Source organism: Gymnoscopelus braueri (genome assembly GCF_963280865.1).
Source record: "Gymnoscopelus braueri genome assembly, chromosome: 3".
NCBI classification, from domain to species: domain Eukaryota; kingdom Metazoa; phylum Chordata; class Actinopteri; order Myctophiformes; family Myctophidae; genus Gymnoscopelus; species Gymnoscopelus braueri.
The window spans coordinates 3,342,298-3,365,827 of NC_137612.1; the positions used below are offsets into that span (position 1 = coordinate 3,342,298).

General features: G+C 39.7%; 1 protein-coding gene across 2 annotated transcripts; it reads left to right on the forward strand.

Moving 5' to 3' along the window:
* Nucleotides 1-890: 890 nt before the first annotated feature.
* Nucleotides 891-23,057, forward strand: rab44 (RAB44, member RAS oncogene family). 2 transcript variants are annotated; one of them, XM_080425161.1, is made up of 11 exons: nucleotides 891-1,008; nucleotides 5,852-9,562; nucleotides 10,256-16,927; nucleotides 18,203-18,285; nucleotides 18,751-18,839; nucleotides 19,152-19,283; nucleotides 19,402-19,483; nucleotides 20,707-20,821; nucleotides 21,652-21,750; nucleotides 21,985-22,061; nucleotides 22,144-23,057. In XM_080425161.1, exons 2-11 carry the CDS (start codon nucleotides 5,870-5,872, stop codon nucleotides 22,229-22,231), a joined length of 11,130 nt encoding a protein of 3,709 aa, XP_080281287.1. In that variant the 5' UTR covers nucleotides 891-1,008; nucleotides 5,852-5,869; the 3' UTR covers nucleotides 22,232-23,057. The 2 variants fall into 2 exon arrangements, with proteins under 2 accessions (XP_080281287.1, XP_080281286.1); XM_080425160.1 differs by having other exon boundaries at nucleotides 5,852-16,927.
* Nucleotides 23,058-23,530: the final 473 nt, after the last annotated feature.

Genomic DNA, 23,530 nt, shown 5'->3' on the forward strand with positions numbered 1-23,530 from the left:
TTTTAAGGGAGCATTTGTAACTCAGATCTTTGCCCCCTGGAACAAAATATTTGAGATGGGGGTCCGTGGCCAAATATCATTTTGGGTGGTCCTTGACATGAAAAAGTTTGAGAACCACTGATATAGCAACATGTTTTTCAGAAAGCTGTTAGGATTTTAAGACATTTGTAGTAGCACATTTAAAAAAAAGTGTATCTGCTATTTTGGAATAGCCAAATAAATCTAAAAATGGCATTCTTTCCCAGTCTAAATGGGTCGAAAGCAAGGTTATGAAGTGTATTGTGTATATAAACAAAACTACAGGCTAAAGAACTCCTGAGCCTCCTCAGTCAATGAGTCACATATATTGCATTATCAATTTCTAGCCAATGGAGCAATACATTTTAATTTCTTGCCCACCGTAGGAGTTGCATCATGGCAAGGTAACTACACAACCCAAACCTCTACCAAGTGGTACAGCCCTTTAACCCTGAACTGGTACCCGGGCTCACACTGCTCCTGCAAGGATGGATAAATGCAGAGGACAAATTTCATGTATGTGCCCAGAGTAGGGATGCCAGGGTTCATGTGGTTAATACACATATTGGAAAATGTGTAGGGACCCTGTGACAGGATTCCCTCAGGCTCTATACTATAGGCTCCCTCCTGTTTTCACTCTATATTAAATGTTGAAATGTATTTTATAGCAGTCCCTTTTTATAATGCAATTTAACTGTTACTAGATTTGTGTATTTATCATAAGCTGTAGGCATAGGTTTGACCAAGTAAATTATAGCATACTGCAATTGTACTAAGGCAAAAATGACTTCACACTTCACTGACTAATTTCAGGAAGTGTGGTGAAGTGTATAAGAGTTGCAAGTAACGTACAGGAAGACATTCGTCATGGTGTCAGCTTAAGGAACTTCCCCTTGTGCAAAGAGTATCTTGCTCTTCAGAAGCTGCTCATGTGGGATTGACAACCTGCAAAAGACAACTGATATCATCAAAAGACAACTGATTCTAGTGGTAAGCCTGACCGCATTCATTGTAACATTTGTTCCTTTTTATTGTACTAGTGTTACATGGTTATGATTTCATTTAATTGAAGTGTAAGGGAGAGCAGTGTACGAGTCAGCCCATGTTTTAAGGAATCCAAAAACTACAGTTGCACTACCAACTATAGCTTGATTGATTTGTTTAAATTATCGAGTAAGCAACTGGCTTTGGGATAGCCAACTGTTAGCCCTGCTACATAACTGTCATATATCAGATGACCGTCTTGTGATCCATGGCTAGCCTACTGTATGTTAAATCAATGATAAAAAATAAAAATAAATCTAAGAAGAAAAATACCTGGGCACTTCAGAAGAGACTACCCAACGAAAATGCTGGGGCACGCACTCGACTGGGTCTGCACGTTTTATTATTTTGCTGGGGTGACTGACATGCGTCTCCCTCAGAGTTGTCAAAAACGTTTTTGTTTTTTTTCTCCTCTTCATTTCCCCTTCTTACTCAAGTTGTCCTGTTGAGCACTTCTCTTTGTGAAAAAAACGAATATATTTCTTAAAACGTGATTGTAGACCACATAGCTTTCTTATATGATAAATACTTTATGTAGTTTATGATTTTGACAATTTAGAAAAACTAGTAGAATAGGAACATATGAACTTTGTTGCATGATCAACTTACCCCAAATTGGGGGTAACTTGTGCCAAAGGAACCGTTTTTCAGTGATGAATACAACATTATCTATGCAATAGTTTTTTCAGTCCTGTAGACATGATAGACATTTTGGTAGCCCTTGCTCATATGGGGCCAATTTATAAACGTAATTAACACTTAATTAATGCTTAACTCATACATTAATTCATCATTCATTTATCATGAATTCATCATTCATTCCTGTTCATAATAATGAAGTCACTATGACTTAACCAAAGTTAATACATCTTTAGTGCGACACGTGGTGGGTTTATAGATCTGTTTTTCTTTCCGGTAGCTTCTATGCCCAGGATGAGTGCTCATAGGTGGGTAAGAGTAGCAAGGAGAGTAGTTTTCTGGTGGTGGCTTCTTGTGTGTTAGGCTGACGGGGCGGGGGTCTCCCAAGTTGGACTGGCTCACTGGATAGGCCCGATGGCAGGTGGGTCATGGTTTTCATCATTAGTTAATAAGTACTTACGCCTCAATTAATTACCCAATTTATTTATCAATGTATTCAGTAAACTTGATTTTTGCATGTCAAAGTATATCCAGAGAGTCAGTCCAACGTGGGAGACCGCTGTCAGCCTAACACACATCAATGCACCACATACTACCACCACCTAGCTGTAGTATACAACCCTCGTAGACGTATTTATGATTCTGACGTTTTCAATCTACGAGAGTTGTAGGGTGCACTTCCCATAGTGACCTGGACTTTCTGCACTATGCCCCGTAGACACTCCAAACATTGTACAAAATGAAAATAAAGGCGCTTACCGCCGAGCCCCAAATGTTAACTGGGTCTACGGGGTAGTAGTGTAATGTAATAATCCATATCTTTCAATAAACAAGTGTTTTAATGCCGTCTGTGGCCGATTCTGTCGGAAGTTCCCAATGGGCGGTAGGGACGGGAAGTGAGGGGGCGCATCCGGTGAAACCCGGAATTACACTAAATGTAAACAGGAAGTAAACGAGGGTGAAAAAATGGCGTTCGGCCCCAGACGGCATTAAAACATTTATTTATTGAAAGATATGGATTATTACATTACACTACTACCCCGTAGACCCAGTTAACATTTGGGGCTCAGCGGTAAGCGCCTTTATTTTCATTTTGTACAATGTTTGGAGTGTCTACGGGGCATAGTGCAGAAAGTCCAGGTCACTATGGGAAGTGCACCCTACAACTCTCGTAGATTGAAAACGTCAGAATCATAAATACGTCTACGAGGGTTGTATACTACAGCTATACCACCACCACTGTTCTTGCTACTCCTACCCGCCTATGAGCACTCATCCTGGGCATAGAAGCCACAGAAAAAAGCAGCTCTACAAACCCACCACGTATGGCCCTTAACTAATGATACATTAACTTTGGTTAAGTCATAGTGACTTCATCATTAATTAACAGGAATGAATGATGCCCCGATGTATCGGTCATTATTTCCCCCGATGTTCCGATGTTTTTGACATTAATATTTTCACTGATTGTGCAATTGCAGCGCAGCTGCGGTAAAAAAAAAAAAAAAAAAAAAAAAAAGGTGTTTATATTTGTTTACGTGAAATCCACAAAGATTGCTAGTTTTTCTCAACAATCTCTCAATAATACTGGGTGAGATTAAAGTTATCTACCACTACAATGCCTTCCAGAGAGACCTATGAGCTCAATTAATTAATAAATGATATGAATGACTCGACGCGAGGCTCATTAATTTATGGATCATGCAATGGGTATATAAATTATATAGCATTTTCTAAGCTACTTGTTGTATATCGCCAAAGAAATATATATATACATCTGAGACTGAGGTGGAAAGTAACTAAGTACATTTACTTAAGTACTGTACTTAAGTACAATCTTTAGGTATTTGTACTTTACTTGAGTATTTCCAATTTTCAGTACTTTTACTTCTACTCCACTACATCTCAGAGGCAAATATTGTACTTTTTACTCTACTACAATTATTTGAAAACTTTAGTTACTAGTTACTTTTCAGATATAAACTATGATATAATGAAACATACATTAACCACTTTAACCCTATTTTATACCTAGGCTATTTGAAAATAGCAGATCTACAAGCTCACAACGCGTCGCATCGCGACGCGTTGTGAGCTTGTAGATCGGCTATTTTCAAATATTTAGTACTTTTACTTTTGTACTCGAAGTACATTTTGATGCCAATACTTTTGTACTTTTACTCAAGTAAATTTTGAATTCTAGACTTTTACTTGTAACAGAGTATTTTTATATTGCAGTATTGGTACTTTTACTTAAGTAAAGAATTTGAGTACTTTTTCCACCACTGGAGACTGTCAGAGACGTTAAATTAACATCCCAACGCCGTTTCTGAGCGGAGGAGGTGCTGCTACGCAGTTCCACGGTGAATACCAAAACGCTCGCCCCAAAACAGTCGCCCCGGGGCAAATCCGGCGGTATTCACCTGTCTGGTATTCCTAAACGTAACCTCAGTAAACTATGCCTAAACCTACCTTAACCTTATTTCCAAACGTAACCTCAGTAAAACTATGCCTAACACTAAACTTAGTTCTAACCTTATCATCAAACTAATTATACAAGAACCGTTAAGGTCCGTCAAAAAGAATGGGGGCGAGCGTGTTTTGGGGCGAGTTTCATTTAGTTTCATATAGTTTCACTAGGCTATCAGACGCGGACAAGATGGTCAGTCAGATCATGAAGGGATTCCTCTTACAACATTGTAAAGCATTACCCTTTACCTTGGGCCGTTCATTAAGCTCTCAGCGAGACTTTGTTCATAACTAAAATACAAGGACACAGTTTTGTTGTGCTCAAAGAGTTACTCGACACTCAAGTTTTAGGACCCCATCTCCTGGAGCCCGTAGTTTAGAATAGATCCCATTGTCCGAAGGGACAGCTGTGGCTTTTATTGGTTGTTGTTGGTTGCCAGGGCGATTTCACAACCAATCGATGGACGGGCTCTGCCTGGCCTCGTCTGTTGCAGGATGCGGTGACAGCGTCGTGTCAATGTAATATGAAAACAAAGTAAATCAATTGATTGACCAAATCCTATTTTTAGAAGTGCACTACAGCCCTTATCATTATGTATGAAGACATTTTGAAAATAGCAGATCTACAAGCTCACAACGCACCACATAGCAACATGTTGTGAGCTTGTAGATCTGCTATTTTCAAATAGCCAGTGGTGGAAAAAGTACTCAAATGTTTTACTTAAGTAAAAGTATCAATACTGGAATATAGAAATACTCTGTTATAAGTAAAAGTCTGGAATTCAAAATGTACTTGAGTAAAGTACAAAAGTATTGGCATCAAAATGTACTTAAAGTACCAAAAGTAAAAGTACTCATCATGAAGAATGTCGAATTTCAAGTTCTCAAATGTATACAAATCTTTTTAAAATAGCAGATCTACAAGCTCACAATTGTGAGCTTGTAGATCGGCTATTTTCAAATGGGCTGAAGAGGTTAATGTATGTTTTGTAATAATAATCAAAATATTCAAAGTAACTAGTAACTAAAGTTTTCAAATAATTGTAGTGGAGTAAAAGTATAATATTTTCCTCTGAGATGTAGTTGAGTAGAAGTAAAAGTATTGGAAATTGGAAATACTCAAGTGAAGTACAAATAGCTCAAAATTGTACAAATTAAAAAAATAGTACAGTACTTAAGTAAATGTACTTAGTTACTTTCCACCACTGCAAATAGCCTGAAGGGCTGAAGACTTGTGGTTAATGTATGTTTAGTAATAATAATTCAAATCTACAAAGTGACTAGTAACTAAAGTTTTCATATCATTGTATTTATGTTTATATGTATTAATGTGATTGGATTTTATTTAAATGTTATCAATCTTGTATTCTTAACTTTGATGAAAAAACGAAGTTTTGAAGTTTATACGCTTTTATTTCATTACAAAATATCGGTCAAAAACATCGTCAATCGGTGGTCCAGGACTCTCAAAATCGGTATCGGCATCGGACCCAAAAATCTGGCATCGGTCGGGCTCTAAATTCATGATAGATTTATGTATGAGTTCATTATTAATTAAGTGTTAATAAAGCATTAATCACGTGTATGAATTGGCCTCTTATGAGCAAGTGTTACCGACATGGTAAACTGTGCCTTAACATTGCTGCTATTTTGCTATCATTTGTTATGGTTCATCTTTTAGGAGAGGATTACAGGAATCATGTCTGGCCAGAGATCAAAGAAACGAATGGGCTCGTCACGGCGCAAGACATCAAACCAAAAGGAAAAATCTGATCCTGATGATGGGATTCTCAAAACTCAAAGTCTTTCAACTGCAGAACATTCTGTGGCAGAAGAAAGTAGTAAATCGGTAGCTGACTTTGCTGAACCTAATGATTCTCAGGCTGGAAGCCAAACAGTAGCAGAAGTCACAGGAAACAGAAGAAAGCTTGGGTCTAGTAGAAAGATTAAAGATAGGAAAGCTGTCAAGGACAGTGAGATGAGAGAGGAAGTCTATGACAATACCCCAAGCAAGGAAGAACTGTTTGAGAAAAGCAGCAACTCAATTCCCAGCATTCTTCAAATGGAATCAGCCTCCTACCAAGAACATGACTTAGTGCAGCAGCCAGATCTCTATTATAAACAACTCGACCATTTGGAGAATCTAAGAGAGGAAACAGGCCCTGAAAACAAAGATAATGAACAAAGCAGTACATTGTGCAGCAACGAAATGGACACGGTGACTCTGCCTCCAGAGTTAATTCCACAATATATATTGTCAGAGCAAAGGGAAAATAGAGAGGTGAATATAGCTGATATTTTGGAGCAAAGGGAGATCATACAAGACGAAGAAACTCTTCAAGATGAATCAAAGTGGAAAATGTCAACAGTTACAATAGCTGACGTGAGGCAGGATGAAATGAGTCAAGTGAGTGAGCGTGACAGTTCTGCATCGTCATCCAATGTTCCTGAAGATTCTTTAAAGTTTGGCACCCCCACCACAACAAGTTGTACTGATGCGCTCCCTGAATGTTTAATCCCCAAAAGTGAAGAAGCACTGGATGTTGATGGAAACGACGATGACAACAAACTGAAAGGAAAGGACCCATTTGTGCAGTTTCAGATTGAGGAAGTCTGTGATGATGTCAAAACATATAGTTCTGCTAATGTGGTCGTCCAGTTGCACCAACCAGATGATGCAATTGACATGCATGACCAGGTTACAACACAACAACCTGGTCATGCAACACAAATACAAGAAATCGAACAATACCAATTGGAGCAATTGGTGAAAAGTGATGATCAGCCTGTAATTTCAGATCCCGACAACAAACAAGGTGAGGATGGTACAACCAAAGATCATTTGGGTCTTTCATATCGGGGACATGAAACAGTGAGTAGGGAAGAGACGAGTGAACCTGCGGAATCTGTAGATTTGAAGGATCAGTGCAACATTCAAAGTCATAACATCAATTCCTCCCACAAAGAGGCCTGTCAGTCAGATATGACACATTCAAAACCTTCAGATGACTGGCAACAACAGTATGCATCATCGGAAGAGCTCAGTAGTCAGTCAAGACAGAGACATTTCACTCTTTACTCATCACAAGACAATAATGTGAGTTTAGAGGAGGAAAGTATTGCCTTCGAAGCGACAGTGAAGAGGGAAGTGGAAAGAACACAAATAATACAGGTCGATAAAAGCTTGTCACAAAGCGAGAACACAGAAGGAAACTATTCTGTATTGGAAAAAGATGACCTGTCCAAATCGACTGTTGAAGCCAGTGAGAATGAAGCTGAACATGTATCTGATTCTGAACATGGTTGGGCATCCAAGTCAGATGCATCTGATGAACATAGAGGCCATCAAGGGATACTGGACCAACACGATAAAAAACTAAATGATGAAAATCCACAAATAGAATCCACAGGGAAAAGGAGGAAGATGGGTTCAACTCGAAGGCTTCAACCTAAAAAAGCAATCAGCGACCAAGGTGCAACAATGGAGTTTGACACAACAGATGTTAATATGAGAAATCAGAAATCCTTTGAAGGGGAGTTGAATATAATATCTGAGCCGAAATATAATACCAGTAACACTACTGGTCACATGGACTTGACTTCAATAGGAAGTGACAGCCAGTCACATGATATTAATACATCTCACAATGAACCAATGGACACCCCTGTAGAGGTGGAGCCACTTGACAACACAAATGATGATGTTGAGAAGTCGTTGATAAGCAGAGTAAGAGATAGTGAAGAAACAAAAGATGACAAATCCGAAACTGATAGTATAAATGTGGACTCAACTCTCAGTAACCTACTGGATGAACAGGATGAAGACGTGACAGAGACCACACTCAGAATAAAGAGTGAATTGGAAGAGATATTAGAGGTTGTCGAGGAGGCCAATGCATTGCAATCAGAAAAGACACCTTTGATGACTTTGTCAAGACCTAATAGTGAGATCAAAGAATCATTTGCCAGTCAATACCATCAGGGCGTAGATGACTCTGACCAGTTTGATATACACTTACAGAACAATACAGAGACAATGAAAGTCCTTACTGGTGCAGTGGGCGGTGCCTCCCATAGTGAGGATGTTGGAAATAATGCATTGCTTGATCAAGATTCACCTGTAATGGCATCCACCCCGAAAATTGTCAGAGAACGACCAGAAGAAGAAAACTTGGGACATGGGAGGGACGAGAAGCAGAAGATCGATGTGGACATATCAGAGGTAGCAAAAAATGTGGGAGATGCCATCATGGTGGAAACATCACCCGCAGAATATCAATTACAGTTTGATGTGGGAAGTGACAGCCAGTCACATGATATTAATGCATCTCACAATGAACCAATGGACACACCTGTAGAGGTGGAGCCACTTGACAACACAAATGATGATGCTGAGAAGTCGTTGATAAGCGGAGTAAGAGATAGTGAAGAAACAAAAGATGACAAATCCGAAACTGATAGTATAAATATGGACTCAACTCTCAGAAACCTACTGGATGAACAAGATGAAGACGTGACAGAGACCACACTCTGTGAGATCAAAGAATCATTTGCCAGCCAATACCATCAGGGTGTAGATGCCTCTGACCAGTTTGATATACATTTACAGGACAATACAGAGTCAATGAAAGTCCTTACTGGTGCAGTGGGCGGTGCCTCCCATAGTGAGGATGTTGGAAATAATGCATTGCTTGATCAAGATTCACCTGTAATGGCATCCACTTCCAAAAATGTCATAGAACGGCCAGAAGAAGAAAACTTGGTACATGGGAGGGATGAGAAGCAGAAGATTGATGTGGACGTATCAGAGGTAGCAAAGAATGTGGGAGATGCCATCATGGTGGAAACATCACCCGCAGAATATCAATTACAGTTTGATGTGGAATGCAAATATGACGACTCTGAGGAGCAGAGAGAGAAACCTTGTGAAGCAGTGATGGACAGCAGCCACATATCTGATACTAAGTCCCGTGAAGAAGACTATGATAAAGATTCCCCTGACACAGCTGAACATGTATCTGACCAAAGCTGGGCATCCAAGTCAGATGCATCTGATGAACATAGAGGCCATCAAGGGATACTGGACCAACATGATAAAAACCAAAATGATGAAAATCCACAAATAAAATCCACAGGGAAAAGGAGAAAGATGGGTTCAACTCGAAGGCTTCAACCTAAAAAAGCAATCAGCGACCAAGGTGCTACAATGGAGTTTGACACAACAGATGTTAACATGGGAAATCAGAAATCCTTTGAAGGGGAGATGAACGTGATATCTGAGCCGAAATATAATACCAGTAACACTACTGGTAACATGGACTTGACTTTAATAGGAAGTGACAGCCAGTCACATGATATTAATGCATCTCACAATGAACCAATGGACACCCCTGTAGAGGTAGATCCACTTGACAACACAAATGATGATGTTGAGAAGTTGTTGATAAGCGGAGTAAGAGATAGTGAAGAAACAAAAGATGACAAATCCAAAACTGATAATATAAATGTGGACTCAACTCTCAGTAACCTACTGGATGAACAGGATGAAGACGTGACAGAGACCACACTCAGAGTAAAGAGTGAATTGGAAGAGATATTAGAGGTTGTCGAGGAGGCCAATGCATTGCAATCAGAAAAGACACCTTTGATGACTTTGTCAAGACCTAATAGTGAGATCAACGAATCATTTGCCAGTCAATACCATCAGGGCGTAGATGACTCTGACCAGTTTGATATACACTTACAGGACAATACAGAATCAATGAAAGTCCTTACTGGTGCAGTGGGCGGTGCCTCCCATAGTGAGGATGTTGGAAATAATGCATTGCTTGATCAAGATTCACCTGTAATGGCATCCACCCCCAAAATTGTCAGAGAACGACCAGAAGAAGAAAACTTGGGACATGGGAGGGACGAGAAGCAGAAGATCGATGTGGACATATCAGAGGTAGCAAAAAATGTGGGAGATGCCATCATGGTGGAAACATCACCCGCAGAATATCAATTACAGTTTGATGTGGGAAGTGACAGCCAGTCACATGATATTAATGCATCTCACAATGAACCAATGGACACACCTGTAGAGGTGGAGCCACTTGACAACACAAATGATGATGCTGAGAAGTCGTTGATAAGCGGAGTAAGAGATAGTGAAGAAACAAAAGATGACAAATCCGAAACTGATAGTATAAATATGGACTCAACTCTCAGAAACCTACTGGATGAACAAGATGAAGATGTGACAGAGACCACACTCTGTGAGATCAAAGATTCATTTGCCAGCCAATACCATCAGGGTGTAGATGCCTCTGACCAGTTTGATATACATTTACAGGACAATACAGAGTCAATGAAAGTCCTTACTGGTGCAGTGGGCGGTGCCTCCCATAGTGAGGATGTTGGAAATAATGCATTGCTTGATCAAGATTCACCTGTAATGGCATCCACTTCCAAAAATGTCATAGAACGACCAGAAGAAGAAAACTTGGTACATGGGAGGGATGAGAAGCAGAAGATTGATGTGGACGTATCAGAGGTAGAAAAGAATGTGGGAGATGCCATCATGGTGGAAACATCACCCGCAGAATATCAATTACAGTTTGATGTGGAATGCAAATATGACGAGTCTGAGGAGCAGAGAGAGAAACCTTGTGAAGCAGTGATGGACAGCAGCAACTTATCTGATACTAAGTCCCATGAAGAAGACTATGATAAAGACTCCCCTGACACAGCTGAACATGTATCTGACCAAAGCTGGGCATCCAAGTCAGATGCATCTGATGAACATAGAGGCCATCAAGGGATACTGGACCAACATGATAAAAAACAAAATGATGAAAATCCACAAATAAAATCCACAGGGAAAAGGAGGAAGATGGGTTCAACTCGAAGGCTTCAACCTAAAAAAGCAATCAGCGACCAAGGTGCAACATTGGAGTTTGACACAACAGATGTTAACATGGGAAATCAGAAATCCTTTGAAGGGGAGATGAACGTGATATCTGAGCCGAAATATAATACCAGTAACACTACTGGTCACATGGACTTGACTTTAATAGGAAGTGACAGCCAGTCACATGATATTAATGCATCTCACAATGAACCAATGGACACGGCTGTAGAGGTGGAGCCACTTGACAACACAAATGATGATGTTGAGAAGTTGTTGATAAGCGGAGTAAGAGATAGTGAGGAAACAAAAGATGCCACATCCAAAACTGATAGTATAAATGTGGACTCAACTCTCAGTAACCTACTGGATGAACAGGATGAAGACGTGACAGAGACCACACTCAGAGTAAAGAGGGAATCGGAAGAGATATTAGAGAATGTCGAGGAGGCCAATGCATTGCAATCAGAAGAGACACCTTTGATGACTTTGTCTAGACCTAATAGTGAGATCAAAGAATCATTTGCCAGCCAATACCATCAGGGTGTAGATGCCTCTGACCAGTTTGATATACACTTACAGGACAATACAGAGTCAATGAAAGTCCTTACTGATGCAGTGGGCGGTGCCTCCCATAGTGAGGATGTTGGAAATAATGCATTGCTTGATCAAGATTCACCTGTAATGGCATCCACCTCCAAAAATGTCAGCGAACGACCAGAAAAAAACTTGGGACATGGGAGGGATGAGAAGCAGAAGATCGATGTGGACATATCAGAGGTAGCAAAAAATGTGGGAGATGCCATCATGGTGGAAACATCACCCACAGAATATCAATTACAGTTTGATGTGGGAAGTGACAGCCAGTCACATGATATTAATGCATCTCACAATGAACCAATGGACACACCTGTAGAGGTGGAGCCACTTGACAACACAAATGATGATGTTGAGAAGTCGTTGATAAGCGGAGTAAGAGATAGTGAAGAAACAAAAGATGACAAATCCGAAACTGATAGTATAAATATGGACTCAACTCTCTGTAACCTACTGGATGAGCAAGATGAAGATGTGACAGAGACCACACTCTGTGAGATCAAAGATTCATTTGCCAGCCAATACCATCAGGGTGTAGATGCCTCTGACCAGTTTGATATACATTTACAGGACAATACAGAGTCAATGAAAGTCCTTACTGGTGCAGTGGGCGGTGCCTCCCATAGTGAGGATGTTGGAAATAATGCATGGCTTGATCAAGATTCAACTGTAATGGCATCCACTGCCGAAAATGTCATAGAACGACCAGAAGAAGAAAACTTTGTACATGGGAGGGATGAGAAGCAGAAGATTGACGTGGACGTATCAGAGGTAGAAAAGAATGTGGGAGATGCCATCATGGTGGAAACATCACCCGCAGAATATCAATTACAGTTTGATGTGGAATGCAAATATGACGACTCTGAGGAGCAGAGAGAGAAACCTTGTGAAGCAGTGATGGACAGCAGCCACTTATCTGATACTAAGTCCCATGAAGAAGACTATGATAAAGATTCCCCTGACACAGCTGAACATGTATCTGACCAAAGCTGGGCATCCAAGTCAGATGCATCTGATGCACAAACAGGCCATCAAGGGATACTGGACCAACATGATAAAAACCAAAATGATGAAAATCCACAAAAATCATCCACAGGGAAAAGGAGAAAGATGGGTTCAACTCGAAGACTTCAACCTAAAAAAGCAATCAGCGACCAAGGTGCAACAATGGAGTTTGACACAACAGATGTTAATATGAGAAATGAGAAATCCTTTGAAGGGGAGATGAACGTGATATCTGAGCCGAAATATAATACCAGTAACACTACTGGTAACATGGACTTGACTTTAATAGGAAGTGACAGCCAGTCACATGATATTAATGCATCTCACAATGAACCAATGGACACCCCTGTAGAGGTGGAGCCACTTGACAACACAAATGATGATGTTGAGAAGTCGTTGATAAGTGGAGTAAGAGATAGTGAGGAAACAAAAGATGACAAATCTGAAACTGATAATATAAATATGGACTCAACTCTCAGAAACCTACTGGATGAACAAGATGAAGATGTGACAGAAACCACACTCAGAGTAAAGAGGGAATCGGAAGAGATATTAGAGAATGTCGAGGAGGCCAATGCATTGCAATCAGAAAAGACACCTTTGATGACTTTGTCTAGACCTAGTAGTGAGATCAAAGAATCATTTGCCAGTCAATACCATCAGGGTGTAGATGCCTCTGACCAGTTTGATATACACTTACAGGACAATACAGAATCAATGAAAGTCCTTACTGGTGCAGTGGGCGGTGCCTCCCATAGTGAGGATGTTGGAAATAATGCATTGCTTGATCAAGATTCACCTGTAATGGCATCCACCCCCAAAATTGTCAGAGAACGACCAGAAGAAGAAAACTTGGTACATGGGAGGGATGAGAAGCAGAAGATTGATGTGGACGTATCAGAGGTAGCAAAGAATGTGGGAGATGCCATCATGGTGGAAACATCACCCGCAGAATATCAATTACAGTTTGATGTGGAATGCAAATATGACGTCTCTGAGGAGCAGAGACAGAAACCGTGTGAAGCAGTGATGGACAGCAGCCACTTATCTGATACTAAGTCCCATGAAGAAGACTATGATAAAGATTCCCCTGACACAGCTGAACATGTATCTGAGCAAAGCTGGGCATCTAAGTCAGATGCATCTGATGCACAAACAGGCCATCAAGGGATACTGGACCAACATGCTAAAACCCAAAATGATGAAAATCCACAAATAAAATCCACAGGGAAAAGGAGAAAGATGGGTTCAACTCGAAGGCTTCAACCTAAAAAAGCAATCAGCGACCAATGTGCAACAATGGAGTTTGACACAACAGATGTTAATATGAGAAATGAGAAATCCTTTGAAGGGGAGATGAACGTGATATCTGAGCCGAAATATAATACCAGTTACACTGCTGGTCACTTGGACTTGACTTTAATAGGAAGTGACAGCCAGTCACATGATAGTAATGCATCTCACAATGAACCAATGGACATAGAGGTGGAGCCACTTGACAACACAAATGATGATGTTGAGAAGTCGTTGATAAGTGGAATAAGAGATAGTGAAGAAACAAAAGATGACAAATCGGAAACTGATAGAATAAATAAAGACTCAACTCTCAGTAACCTACTGGATGAACAAGATGAAGATATAATAGAGATCACATTCAGAGTAAAGAGGGAATTGGAAGATATATTAGAGGATAGCGAGGAAGCAAATACATTACAATCAGAAGAGACACCTTTGATGACTTTGTCTAGACCTAATAGTGAGATCAAAGAATCATTTGCCAGTCAATACCATCAGGGCGTAGATGACTCTGACCAGTTTGATATACATTTACAGGACAATACAGAGTCAATGAAAGTCCTTACTGGTGCAGTGGGCGGTGCCTCCCATAGTGAGGATGTTGGAAATAATGCATTGCTTGATCAAGATTCACCTGTAATGGCATCCACTTCCAAAAATGTCAGAGAACGACCAGAAGAAGAAAACTTGGTACATGGGAGGGATGAGAAGCAGAAGATTGATGTGGACGTATCAGAGGTAGCAAAGAATGTGGGAGATGCCATCATGGTGGAAACATCACCCGCAGAATATCAATTACAGTTTGATGTGGAATGCAAATATGACGAGTCTGAGGAGCAGAGAGAGAAATCTTGTGAAGCAGTGATGGACAGCAGCCACTTATCTGATACTAAGTCCCATGAAGAAGACTATGATAAAGATTCCCCTGACACAGCTGAACATGTATCTGAGCATAGTTCGGCATCAAAGTCAGATGCATCTGATGCACATGGAGGCCATCAAGGGATACTGGACCAACATGATAAAAAACTAAATGATGAAAATCCACAAATAAAATCCACAGGGAAAAGGAGAAAGATGGGTTCAACTCGAAGGCTTCAACCTAAAAAAGCAATCAGCGACCAAGGTGCAACAATGGAGTTCGACACAACAGATGTTAATATGAGAAATGAGAAATCCTTTGAAGGAGAGCTGAACGTGATATCTGAGCCGAAATATAATACCAGTAACACTACTGGTCACATGGACTTGACTTTAATAGGAAGTGACAGCCAGTCACATGATATTAATGCATCTCACAATGAACCAATGGACACCCCTGTAGAGGTGGAGCCACTTGACAACACAAATGATGATGTTGAGAAGTCGTTGATAAGCGGAGTAAGAGATAGTGAGGAAACAAAAGATGACAAATCTGAAACTGATAATATAAATATGGACTCAACTCTCAGTAACCCACTGGGTGAACAAGATGAAGACGTGACAGAGACCACACTCAGAGTAAAGAGGGAAGTGGAGGAGAGATTAGTGGTGATCGATGAGGCCAATGTACCTAATGAGGAGATCAAAGAATCAAATACAGAGGAATACTTGAGTGACACGCGTAGGAGAAGGAAGATGGGCTCTTCTCGCAGAACCACAAGATTTGCACAAAAAGAACAAAAAACATTGGAAGATGTAATAGCGGTACAAGAGCAAGAGGTTACAAGAGCTGAGCTATCTGTCCAGACTGAGGTCAACAGAGCATCTCAAGGTAGGGATGAGAATGCACTTGTTGACCCTGAAAAACAAAAACAATTACAGTTTGATGTGGAATGTAAATATGACGAGTCTGAGGAGCAGAGAGAGAAACCTTGTGAAGCAGTGATGGACAGCAGCCACTTATCTGATACTAAGTCCCATGAAGAAGACTATGATAAAGATTCCCCTGACACAGCTGAACATGTGTCTGAGCATAGTTGGGCATCCAAGTCAGATGCATCTGATGCACATGGAGGCCATCAAGGGATACTGGACCAACATGATGAAAGCCAAAATGATGATAATCCACAAATAAAATCCACAGGGAAAAGGAGAAAGATGGGTTCATCTCGAAGGCTTCAACCTAAAAAAGCAATCAGCGACCAAGGTGCAACAATGGAGTTTGACACAACAGATATGGGAAATCAGAAATCCTCTGAAGGGGAGTTGAACGTGATATCTGAGCCGAAATATAATACCAGTAACTTTACTGGCAACATGGACTTGACTTTAATACAGTCACATGATATTAATACATCTCACAATGAACCAATGGACACCCCTGTAGAGGTGGAGCAACTTCACAACACAAATGATGATGATGTTGAGAAGTCGTCGATAAACACAACAAGAAATAGTGAAGAAATAAAATCTGATGATCCCAAAACTGATCATATAAATATGGACTCAACTCTCAGAAACCTACTGGGTGAACAAGATGAAGACGTGACAGAGACCACACTCAGACTCAGAGTAAAGAGGGAATTGGTGGAGAGATTAGAGGTGATCGATGAGGGCAATGTATCGCAATCAGAAAGTACAGAGGACTTGAGAGACACGCGTAGGAGAAGGAAGATGGGCTCTTCTCGCAGAAACACAAGATTTTTACAAAAAGAAGAAAAACAGTTAGAAGATGTAATAGCAGTACAAGAGCAGGCGGTTACAGGAGCTGAGCTATCTGTCCAGACTGAGGTCAACAGAGCATCTCAAGGTAGGGATGAGAATGCACTTGTTGACCCTGAAAAACAAAAACAACTGCAGCTGGATGTGGAATGTAAATATGACGAGTCTGAGGAGCAGAGAGAGAAACCAGTGGTGGACAGCAGCCACTTATCTGACCCCCCCTCTTCACCATTAAATGCATCGACATTTGAAAGAAAGAGAAGGAAAATGGGGTCAAACCGAAAGTCGCAAGGACAACACCACCAGGGAGGCCCAACAAAAGACGAGGTATTGATACATTTTTGTTGTGTGTGTCATTTCCTTGAAAATAACAAAATCTTGACATCACATTAGTGTACCAGTAATGGCTGCACAAACACATTTAATTTATATACACTTATTTTTCCACTGCATGTGCATGTGTGTGTGTGTGTGTGTGTGTGTGTGTGTGTGTGTGTGTGTGTGTGTGTGTGTGTGTGTGTGTGTGTGTGTGTGTGTGTGTGTGTGTGTGTGTGTGTGCGTGCGTGGGTGGGTCGGTGTGTCTGTGTGTGTGTGTGTGTGTGTGTGTGTGTGTGTGTATGTGTGTGTGTGTGTGTGTGTGTGTGTGTGTGTGTGTGTGTGTGTGTGTGTGTGTGTGTGTGTGCGCGCGTGCGTGTGTGTGTGTGTGAGAGTGAGTGTGTGTGTGTGTGTGTGGAGTGGTTGGAGGTGGTGTGTGTGACAATTCACCACAAATAGGAACTTGCAGCCTAACTACCATTTTCCCACACATGAAAGAGGAACTTAACTTACATATCACTATTTGATCTAGTAGTTTTTTTGTTTTTTACACTTTGTTAGAGGTTTGGGGTGTGTTGCCATAATGTAACTCCAAATATTGGCAAGATATATACAGTACTTGCTCTGCTGATTAAAAATAGATATTCCAAAATATTCTTCTCATTGACTTGCATTGATTGCACAGTGAATCAGGTCTCAAAGTCACTGTTTTAGCACACAAATGAATGTAAACAAACCAGTTCCTGGCAATTAATAACAATACAAAACTTCACATGACATTTTTAAGAAATATAAATGCCAACTTCCTGTTGATTTTATTATTTTGAATATCTGGATCCGTGGATCCAGTCTGGATCTTCTTCCTAATTAAAATAGTAAAATCAACCGGAAGTTTACATTTTTATGTACAAGAAATGGGTCGGGTTTTGTGATGTTATAAATTGTCAGAATCCACTTTGTTTGTATTGGTTTGTGTGCTGCGAGAGTGACTCTGAGACCTGTTTCACTGTGCAATATACTAAGTCAGTTGGGAGAATATTTTGGATGATCAATTTCTGACCAACGGAGCAACTATTGAAGATATCTCAACAATATTTGGAGTTACATCATGGCAAGGTAACTACAAAAGCCAAACCTCAACCAAGTAATTCTCTCAGCCTGCATCATACATAAATAACCATTTAGGATCCTATCTTGAAAAGCATGCATAGCAGAGACATAAATGTCATAGTCTTGAACATTAATGAAACAGTTAATATCCTGTTCTATAACCGTTTCCCTTTCTAGGTTCTCAGTTCATGTGATGAAAATGTGGAGAGATCCTCATCCAACACCAACAGAGGACACTCTAGGCATGGAGCAGTCCTTGGGTATGTCAGGATTAAATACGAGAATTGTTGTCCTCGCCCAGTTCATCATTTCAAAATCTGAGATGCACTTTTTTTTCTTTCAAGTTTACAAGTTTCAAACTAATATTTCAGCAAAACACTTAATTGCATTGTATGTGACAAGTCACAGTCGGAAATGCAGAAGTTGAGTAAAGCCATAAGGGCTGCATTTAAAATGCTTTGAAAGGCAGGGTCAGTTGAGGTGAGACAGTGAGAACACTATATCTGGCTCCTGCTGGTGGTGATAATATGCCACTCCACTTGGATGTTGAAAATGACATGTAGGATCTGATTTTAAATAGGATGCCATAATGATGTCATACTGAATATGACAAGTCATATGTTAAAACTGTCCTATTTACTTGACCAGAATGATTTATTGCAAGATGTCACTTTTGTACCATTCTTTTCATATGAGTGATTTCTTTTCTATCGTGTCTTCCACAGTCAAGAGGCATCTGATCAAGTGACTGGTATTCAACACCAAAGCCCAGTGATACTGCAGGTTCATGGCAAAGAAAAGAGACATTACATGGGTAAACATAGACATTAAATACTGAGTTGACAAGAAGGCAACGTGTGAGAGAGAAATTCTGAGAGGAAGATTACACATCTTTGACAATACCATGTGTTTCCTACAATAGTATGGTATGGTAGATAGTGAAAAAAGAGAGCTTGAGATACTTAGTTGCCCGTGAGTGTCGCGCACCGAAAATAGACGATCTACAAGCTCATAACTCCTCGCGTCGCAGCGCGTTATGAGCTTGTAGATCGTAGATCGGCAATTTTCGGGTACCAACAGGCAATGCAGACATTGTGCTCACAGGCATGTGTTTCCCATTTTGCAGGTGGTTCAAAAGAATGTGACCTCGGACCAAGATATGATGTGGCTATAGTTGGAAATAGCTATGTGGGCAAAACTTCCTTCATAAAATGGGTTCAAAATGGGACATATTCTCCAGACTTTTCTGCCACTATTGGTAAGTCTAAACTCCTCTGATAATTTCACAGGCATGCCATTAAGAAATAATCATCTCTTTTTATTTAATTATTTTGTTCCTTTGTCTTTTTTCTTTTTGTGTTATATACAATTTGTAGGCATTGATACATACAAGCAGTCGGTGACAGTGAATGGGAAAACAGTGGCCCTAACGCTCTGGGATACTGCAGGTCAAGAAAGGTAGGCCTAAAGAGTTGTGGTTTAAGTTCATTTGATACATTATTCCTATGATCATCCAAAGGTCCGCTAATATTTGTGAAAATGCAATGCAAGTTCTTCTGCAAAACTCAAACAAGGCTCCAATCTAACATATTTTCAAAGGAGAAAACTTGCATCTGCTTAATTTGCAACGAACATTCTGACACAGGAGAATCAAGTTTGATTAATACTTGGTTGGATTTATACTCGCATTACCCTGTTAACATACTACGAGTATTTAGGCTAGCCTACTTTGTGGACTTAGTTGGAGTGTTTGGTTGTTTTTATTAAATGAGCTTGGTTCATGGTAATGTTAACAGTTATATCATTAAAACACAATAACAATTATTGGCCTCCTAAGATCTGGTTTTGTTACAAAACCTGTTTACACACATACTTGACCTGAAAAGAACATGTTGTGACTTTCTGATTTCTCATTTTCCCATGACCTGGTGTATGTTTGCCTGTTAAACAGTGCTCGTTTGTTGTACACTTTAAACTGAGGGCAGTGGTGGAAAAAGTAAAATTCTTTACTTAAGTAAAAGTACCAATACTGCAAAAATAAAAATACTCTGTTACAAGTAAAAGTCCAGAATTAAAAATTTACTAGAGTAAAAGTACAAAAGTATTGGCATCAAAATGTACTTAAAGTACCAAAAGTAAAAGTACTAAAATGTTTGAAAATAGCAGATCTACAAGCTCACAACGCGTCGCTTCGCGACGCGTTGTGAGCTTGTAGATCGGCTATTTTCAAATAGCCTATGTATAAAACAGGGCTAAAGTGGTTAATGTATGTTTCATAATATCATAATTTATATCTGCAAAGTAACTAGTAACTAAAGTTCTCAAATAATTGTAGTGGAGTAAAAGTACAATATTTGCCTCTGAGATGTAGTGGAGTAGAAGTAAAAGTATTGGAAATTGGAAATACTCAAGTAAAGTACAAATACCTCAAAATTGTACTTAAGTACAGTACTTAAGTAAATGTACTTAGTTACTTTCCACCACTGACTGAGGGTGATTCATATGGAAAAGCATCTTCTGGACTGACACTATTCAGTCCTCCACGCCAGCCGTCATAGTATACGACGTGCACTCACAGTTTAGACAGCAACAACAGACACATTTGAGCAGCACACAGACTATCATGTGTGTAAACAAACACCGTGTCTATAATGTTGTCATCGTTGACCGTCCCTCCAAAGGTTTCGCAGCATCACGAGACAGATGTTCCATAAAGCCAGAGCGTTCCTGCTGATGTACGACGTCACCTCCTCCCAGAGCTTTAGTGACGTCGCCTACTGGCTGAGCTGCATTCAGGTATGCATTTCAGCACATAACATAACATGCCATTTCAGAAAACATGTAAGTATAGACGAGAAATCATTCAGATGGTCCCACCGAGAAACACATTTGTACCTATACTACGCAAATTGTCCCAGATGCCAATCATCACTATATTATTTCTGCCATTAAAACCCTTCAGATACACAAGGCTTTAAGGTTAAAGGGATAGTTCACCCCACAAAATGACTTTTTTTCTATCAATTAGTCGCCCCATGGAGCATTCCTAAGCCAAAAATTTGATGACCGGCAGCGGTTCCGGTAGGAGACACAAAGAGTCTCCTTTGTGTCTCCTACCGGAACCGCTGCCTACCGGTCCGCTGGTCATCAAATTATTGTCTTAGGAATGAGACAAAAAACTAAAAAATATCCGTGAATTCAAGTCTCCATGGGGCGACTAATAGATAGAGAAAAAGTTATTTTTTGGGTGAACTATTCCTTTAAGTGGTTGACCTGAAATGCACACTGAGTGATTCACATTGTGTAGGAGGTAATGTAATGTAATGTAATGTAATGTAATGTAATGTAATGTAATGTAATGTAATGTAGGAGGTAATGTAATGTAATGTAATGTAATGTAATGTAATGTAGGAGGTAATGTAATGTAATGTAATGTAATGTAATGTAATGTAATGTAGGAGGTAATGTAATGTAATGTAATGTAATGTAATGTAATGTAATGTAGGAGGTAATGTAATGTAATGTAATGTAATGTAATGTAATGTAGGAGGTAATGTAATGTAATGTAATGTAGGTTTATGAAGGTATTGGTGTAACATGTAGGTGTATATAAATGTATTTTGTAGGAGGGGGCGACAGAGGACGTGATCATCATGCTTCTTGGGAACAAGATTGACAGTGCCAAACGAGAAGTTCACTCTCATGAAGGGAAGGCCCTGGCAAAGGTACAATATGACAATTATGCTGAATGCTACTGTATTAACCCATTAAGACTTCTACAAATGCCTTCTAAATCAGTAGTTCTCAAACTTCATCGTAATTCAAAATGAATATGAGCTTGTACTGTATATCTGCTATTTTTGAATAGCCAACGCAAAAATCTGCTTTCCCGGTTCTAATGGGTTAAAGCCAGAAATAGATTACATAATTTTATGGTTTTTAACCCCATCCCTTCACAGGAATCCAACATTGAATTCATGGAATGTAGTGCTGCCACCGGTGAAAATGTGACCCAGTCTATGGAAACCATAGCCAGGTATTATGTCCAGTCTTGTCATTTTGTCCTATTGTGTATTACTTGTAATTACTCAACTAATTAGTGTGTTTTTTTTTGCCAGGATGTTGAGTCAAAGATTTGCCACCAGAGAGGAAGGCATGGTGTTGCGCAAAGATCCTCAACAGAAGAAGTCATCAGGCTGCTGTTGACCATGTTCATCTCATAATGGTTCCATTACGGTTGGACCTTGTATAAGGATCAATGATATATAAAAAATCATGTGTAGGCCTATGTAACTACTGTAAATCAATTTTAAGTAATCAGAATGTTGTGTACCTTTTTTATATTACATCTAGGGCTTAGATGGGTGAATTTCTCTCGCAGAGACTCATGCAATGTGGCACGAATGACCTCTCTAATCGAACTTGCCTAGAACAATAGTGTGAGTACTTAGACAAGGCAAACATTTTCCCCATGTCATATTGGTTGCTAGTAGGTCACCAATCGAAATGAGTGACCTATGTCCTATGGAAGTCTATTGTTTTGCAATTTAAAGGACAACTTTGTTTTTTTACAACAAGGGTTATTTTATTAGTTTGTAATGATAATAATTAAAAGATGAGTGTTAAAAAAAATCATTTATTGCTTGCTATCGTTTTTTCATGATTTAGTGATTTTTAACTGGGGGGCGGGGGCATTCGGTCCATTGGTAAATAGTCATGAACGCAGCCTCCGATTTCCGTGTAGCTATCTGCGTGAAGTGGGCGGACACCTTTTTAGGAGACCGGAAGCAGGTTGGCGTCCGCCAACTTCACGCAGATAGCTACGCGAGACTATGCAGATACGGGAAGTAAATCGGAGATGGTGTGTCTTGCCAAATTATGTTGCGCGAGTCTTGTTTTATTTTGTCGATCTGCTGTTTTTGCTATTTTAGAAAGTTTATGCTGAAAAGTAACAGTTTTGGCCATAATGAGATTTCCGCCCGACAGACAATATATTGATATTTATATTGTACATGCAAAATTGCTGCTATACGAATACGTATTGTTACTGCACTGTTTCTTATTTTTATTTTCATTTGTAATAAAATGTCACTGACATCACAAGGTATTCTTCATTTTACGTATGGTCCAGTGTATTATTAATTCATATCAGTCACTGTATTCCAGTGGGGCAAGGCAGCCTACTGTAAGTCTTAAACAAAATATATAAAACATAGCTCTTGACTTCAGACCGCAAGATCATGGGATCGAATCCCAGCACAGAAACCTCAGCATTTGAGCAATCTGGCTCCCACAGGTCTACTATCTTTTTTCGCCTTTATCATAAAGGTTGCTGGACAATATATAGAGGATGAAATGCATAATTTATTAAATAATATAAAGGTAATATCAAATACATTGTAAAAAATGAGAAACATGACGCTTTATTAGCAAGACTTTTATTATATTATTCCTCACTTTGCTGGTTTCCCCTGAAACCCCTTTCCTGTTACAGAATAGAACTGC